This window comes from Gossypium hirsutum, chromosome A02 (genome assembly GCF_007990345.1).
Source record: "Gossypium hirsutum isolate 1008001.06 chromosome A02, Gossypium_hirsutum_v2.1, whole genome shotgun sequence".
Lineage (NCBI taxonomy): Eukaryota > Viridiplantae > Streptophyta > Magnoliopsida > Malvales > Malvaceae > Gossypium > Gossypium hirsutum.
The window spans coordinates 8266116-8272292 of record NC_053425.1 but is presented as its reverse complement, the minus strand read 5'-3'; the positions used below and the strand labels follow the sequence as shown (position 1 = coordinate 8272292).

The window sequence follows — 6177 nt, the reverse complement described above, 5'->3', positions numbered from 1 at the left end:
ACCATTTTCCACCCTAGAAAGATAACCTCATTACACATTTAGGTATTAACTTTTACAAGTTTTTAGAGAATTTTGTGTTTACATTGTCAGAGTTCTTATTTCTGGTTTCAGAGTTTAGTTTTATTTTCATTTTTTATACTCTTCATTTTTTTTCGTTTTAGTGAAATTATCTTTACCTGTGATTTTTATCCTCTTTAGAAAAATTTTTCACATAAAATATTTGTGTTCGATATTTTCAATTTTCTTCATTATTTTACTTATTTCTTACTTAGCCGGGTTTATCCCCAAGCTCACTACAAATTCCAATATAGAAGAGGATTATTCACAATATATATCTAATATGCCTTTATTGACATTCCCTGCGAATCAAATAATATTAAAAAAATCCAAGCTGACATGAAAAAGAACAACCGACATTTACTAACAACCAATCCAATCACCATTAAGCTCGGGCTTGCTCACATGGTAAGTACCGTCTCCTTTTCATCTTTGTCCAGCCTGAGATTTTCATCGCCAATGTCGCAAGTCTAGGTGTCAATTCTGCATTCAACAACCGGCAATTGAGTGTAAATGTTAGCAAAAAGAATGCCCATGCTTCAATCAATCGAGAGCTTTTGCCGAGGGAAGAAATGAATCCAAAAACACTTGGATTTGATTCATGATCCCTTTTGAGAGCCGTCTCCAGCCGAGTTACGGGCTTGCTGAAGTTGGATGGCGCATCGTCTTTGAAGCTCTCTAAGCTTGTCCATCAGTTCCAGAAACGTTGGCCGACTTCGAGGATCACTGGTTTCGGAAAAAGTTATAGTTTCATAGGTCAGATCACAATTGAAAATTACAATGACTAGAGGAGAAACAAAGTTTGCTTTAATCCTGAAGACAATCGGATCAAAATTATAACTAAACTACTACCAAAGCCGATTGTGTAAATGGTTCTTAAATAATTAGGTCATCACATCTTATCGTACGTAATTTGATAAAAATATCACGCGATGCTTGAGGCTTGTAATGGTATGTGGTTCATAATATTGAATTAACTTATGTAGCGGTATGCTACAGCTCGGATCTAAAAAAACTGAAACCAAACATGAAAACGTTACGAGGAGATAACCCACCTGAGCCAGCAACTCTCTATTATCGAAGCCCACAGTGGATCTAAATCCTTCGGAATCTCAAGTCGTTGGTTCATGAACCCGACAGTTCCAATTACCTACAAGTATGCTAAACACACTGTTGTTCATATATGCAGAGCTACAAGACTTGCAATGCTAAGTACTTTATAAAGTGAAAATACGACTCAAAGATGGGATCCAACATAGGATCACCTCTTTAGAAGAGATGCAGATGGATTGATGATGATAGACACTTCGCATGCAAATATCTTGCATTTTTTAAAATAAAAAGTTGAGAACTATACCTGCACTGAGTTGAGATTCTCCCAAGGTATCTTCCCAGTAGCAAGTTCCCATAATATGACTCCAAAACTATAAATATCGGACCTATGTGTTTCCAAGAAAGAACAAGAAATATAAAGTCGGCAGAGAATAAAAATGGTGAACGCGATTGGGCTCTGGGATGGGGATATGTTGTGTGAAGTGAAAAAGAGAGGAGAAGAGTCATTTGCAACATACTTCTCATCGGAAGGTTCATTGCGAAGAACTTCTGGCGCCATCCATTGAGGCTACAAGAAAATTCAACCAAACTATTAAGTTATGCATCCTCTCACAATGATTTAGACTTAGATTAATATTTTCGATGAACTACAAGTTTCAGTCAATACCGTTCCTTTCCCAGTCTTAGTAGTGAGAAACGTTGCATGCTTGAGACGTGACAAACCAAAATCGCCAACCTGGTCAAATAAAAGGTAGCCCTAAAACAAGAATCTTCGAAACCCTGATGCAAAACTGAAACTATATTTCCAATCAGGGTCGGAGCCGGGTTTGTAGAGGCACAGATCCCCTTAAAATAAAAGATTTTTCATTTAAATTTTTTATGATTTATAAAATTTTAAATTAATAATAAAAAATATATTTTGATCTAAAAATAATAAAATTTAATTTATTCTTTTAAAAATTATAAAATATAAGCTATTAAAAAATGAAATTATATTTATAATATCATAAAAATATATAATTTAATTTTGGTACCTAAAAAAATTCTAACTTAACCCCAATTCCAATTAAAACAGATGCACAAAACTAAAGCAAACCTTCACAGTCCAATTCTTATCAACTAGGAGATTTGAAGACTTCAAATCACGATGAACGATAGTCGGATTGCAATGGTGAAGATAATTCATGCCTCGTGCCTTAGCAGTTCAATCAATAAGATGAATCAATGAGGGCAGGGCACTCCAGCGGTGCAAACAAGAATAGATTAAAAAAATGCAGATTGGCGTGTGATGGCACTACGTACACCCACCACAACTTGAGGAACATCACGAAGTTGCAGAAAAAAAAGAGAACCCAAAACTACTTGAGACTCACAATATCCAAAGCCAAATGAACACGCCGTTTCCTCTCTAATTTTGCAGCATTCCTCTGTAGCAATCGAAACAAACTCCCACTACATCGATAAAATATAAATAACCATTCATTAACGTTGAAGTAAATCAAACCAACAAATCTACTGTTTCAAAGAACAATAGATATGCAATGTTAATGTTCCATAAATCCAAAAAGGAATTTCTAAAGGTGGAGATCGAACCGTTGAAGAAATTCAGTAACAATGCAGAGACGTTGAGGTGAAGTGACAGCTCCCATAAACAGCAGAACATTTGGATGCCGCAGTCTTTTCAACAGAGAAACCTTCAAAGCAGAAGGGAAATAGTCAGAGCAGAATTAGAAGAGGAGGAAAGTAACTCAAAACGATAACAAATGCAGTTATCTTAGCCAGTTGGCGACTGTAAAGCAATTTAAATGTAATTTTACAATAAAGCACACCTCCTGTCTAAAAGAATGTATGACATCATCTGAATATTCCAGGTTCGGGAATACCTTGACAGCAACATCCTGCGATAACATGAAAATGGTTGATTTCCACAAATAGTTAGGTGATTTACATTTTTTTTCACGCTTCCTACCATTTTAGCTGAAATTTTTGACTTTTTAAAAGTAGTTTTGGTGTATTTATTTTTTCACCTTTCAATAAACATAGTAATTTTTATTTTTTTCGTGCTTAATTGTAAATATATTAAAATCATTAATTAAAAATAAAAAAGTATTTTTTAAAATATTAATTACAAATATTTAATTGTTATATTTAAATATTTAAAATATAGTTTATATATTCTAATTAAATTTTATAAATAATTAATATTTATTGCTTAAAAATATTTAAAATTTATATTTCATATATTAAATTATTAACAAGAAGTTATAATAATTTTTTTGTATTCTTACTAAAATATAATAATATTAACTAATTTAAATATTATTTAAATGCATGTTTGTTACATGATAATAATATGTCTAAACATTTTATTTTCCAAAAGCACTTTTTAATAGTAATGTTAACATTTAAATTTTAAACTTAAATTTTTCAAGAGCACTTCTCCATATCACTTTTTAAAAGCATTTTTAAAAGCATTACTAAACTAGCCCTAAAAAACTTAATTATGTATATCAATGACATCATGGCTTCCATTAACCGGAATGGACTGCAAGTATGGCATAAGATCCCGAAATGAACTCCAGATTTTTCATATTGCATTGGCTATATTAGACTTAGGGATCAATGTAGGTGACGAACCTATAATACTCAACACCGTATAGAACAATTGGCTGATGGGTGTGTCACCAATTTTCCAATTTATACGAACTCAACACCATATAGTACCATCAAGAATGTGTTTATTTATCCTCCCAAAAAATAAGGCAGTGAAAGGAGTAAGAGAACATACTGATGCATACCACAGACCATGATATACCGTTCCACAAGAACCTACAAGGAAAGCAAAGGAGAATTAAGTACTTAAATAATTCATGTTGTGATATTACCCACGAAATCAAGTAAGAATGAAGTAGAACCAGTACAGAGTTTTAACATAAAGTAATTGCTCTCCAGTTATAAACAAGTTCATAATTCCTTCATGTCTCCCAGTTGCTGTTAACTGAAGGAAATTACCTCGCCCAATTTGCTCTCCGATCGTCAACTCTTCCCACAAGATTTCATAATCTACACAGTCAGTGTCCATATCAACTCTATTAACAGGACTACCACCAGTACTCCCCGAGCTGCTGGTACTGCTTGTGCTGTTAACATTAGCAGAAGATGATGAAGAACCTGATGCGTCATTGTTGATAGGTCTACCGTACTTATTAATATGGTCTTCTGGTTTTGTACCCAAATATGGGCCCTTTAGCAGAAATGTTTCATTCTCTTGATCATTACCCTCACAAGGCCTTATGGAATGAGTAGTCTTGGCCTCTGATTCTTCTTGACTGTTCCCTTTCCAAGGCAAAGATATCCCTGTCAGAGCTATAAAGGTCGTAAATTTTTGGATTGCAGGTTTTCCTTCATTCTCATCACCAAAATCTATAGAGTTCATTACAGTGGACTCGTTATCAAAAGGATAAAGTACACCATGGGTGGGTGGCCGCATATCTCCCTTAGATGTACAGACTCTACTGTGAGTTACGTCTTCTTTATGATCATAAGGATCAACACGATTCTCGCCTGTCCTAATTCTGGATTTCACTTTGTTGCTCACCTTGAACGCCTGCTTTGGTTAACTAGTGAATCAGCCAAATCAAAACAAAAGAAACCAAAAATAAGCATATATAAAGAATTAAGAAACTAATAATACCAAATTTGATATTTTTGATACAATTGCAGCTTGCAGAGGCTGCTGAGGATCAAGACCAAGTTTAACCGTGATGGCGTTTTTAGACCGGGTAAAAGCTGAAGAATTTCCTTCCGGTTGCCTTTCAGCTGAAAATTCAAACTTGGTTTGTTGAAAAGGCCGCGAATCACAGGTCACACAAGTGATTCCCACCACAGAACCATTTTCATCATAAAAAGGAGTAACAGTTGCAACTACAGAAATATTCTCCCCTATTCTATTCTTAATAGGAAACAACCCAGCCCAACTCTCCCCAGCAGTAACCAGATGAACTATATTAACTGCAATCCTGAAATACTTAGGTTGACAAACAAGCTTAATAATATCTTGTCCTAAAGCTTCTGCTTCTGAATAACCAAAAAGTTTTTCAGCAGCTCGGTTCCTGCAAAAACACAGACACACAAAATTTTAAGAAAAATAACCCTACAGAGATGACAATCTTTACCTTGTATACTAAGAAACAAGATTAAATCATATCGTTAGTTTAGAAAAAAAAATCACGAACATTGCAACTGAAAAGGAAGAAGAAGAAGAAAGGAAAGAAAGTAACCCTATTTGAAGTTTAAACTTACCAATAGAATACACGGCCTCCAAGATCATATATATAAACAGATTGTCCCATAGACTGTAAAATATTTAAAAACTGACTGTTAGTCAAATTAGCGGCCGCTGTCCATGAATTCCCGGTTCTTGTTCTTCCTCCGTGGCCATTTGAGGTGCCGCAGCTCCCGCTCTCTATTTGCGACGGAAGTCGAACAGAACCAGAACCGGCAGCAGCCAACGCGTCCCCGAGAAATAACGGCCGTTGAGGGGAAGTACGGTGGGATCCTCGACTAGTTGAGTCGTGAATTGACTCACCACCGGATTGTTTTAACCTTGACATTTCTCGCATGAGATGCGCATGCCCTACTTCCAGTTCTTGGATCTTCCTCAAGAGCTCCTCCCCTTGCGGCGTTTCCATTGTTTGCTTTCCCTTCCTTTACACAACCAATTTGAAAAACACGCGAAGCTTCAAAGCTTTGACAATTAAATAAATTAAAATTCAAAGATTTTTTTTATCACCTTCTTCCACTTCAACACTCTCCTCTGTTAAGGAAGCCAAAACTCAGAGAACTCCACCCGTTTCCTTTTTCTTCCTGTTGGCGGTTTATTTATTTATTTATTTTTTAATTTCATAATTATCAAATGAATTTAAACTGTTTGGTGAGTTAAGTTGGTGTCCGACACCTGTTCCTGTAAAAGATTAATATACAATTTCTTTTAAATATTTTTTTAATGATAATTAATATTATTATAATAATATTTTTGTTTAAAATTAAGTTGTGTTAAATATAATT

General features: G+C 34.7%; 1 protein-coding gene across 1 annotated transcript; it reads right to left on the bottom strand.

Moving 5' to 3' along the window:
• Nucleotides 1–277: 277 nt before the first annotated feature.
• Nucleotides 278–5973, bottom strand: LOC107938654 (dual specificity protein kinase shkD). Its single transcript, XM_041090066.1, has 14 exons — nt 5903–5973; nt 5413–5817; nt 4805–5222; nt 4123–4717; nt 3899–3939; nt 2940–3008; nt 2704–2804; nt 2484–2562; nt 2207–2305; nt 1778–1846; nt 1629–1678; nt 1415–1496; nt 1113–1207; nt 278–783 (listed from the first exon to the last, which is right to left on the bottom strand). The coding sequence occupies exons 2-14, from the start codon at nt 5799–5801 to the stop codon at nt 657–659; spliced, it is 2214 nt and encodes a 737-aa protein (XP_040946000.1). The 5' UTR covers nt 5802–5817; nt 5903–5973; the 3' UTR covers nt 278–656.
• Between the last annotated feature and the right edge of the window lie 204 nt (nt 5974–6177).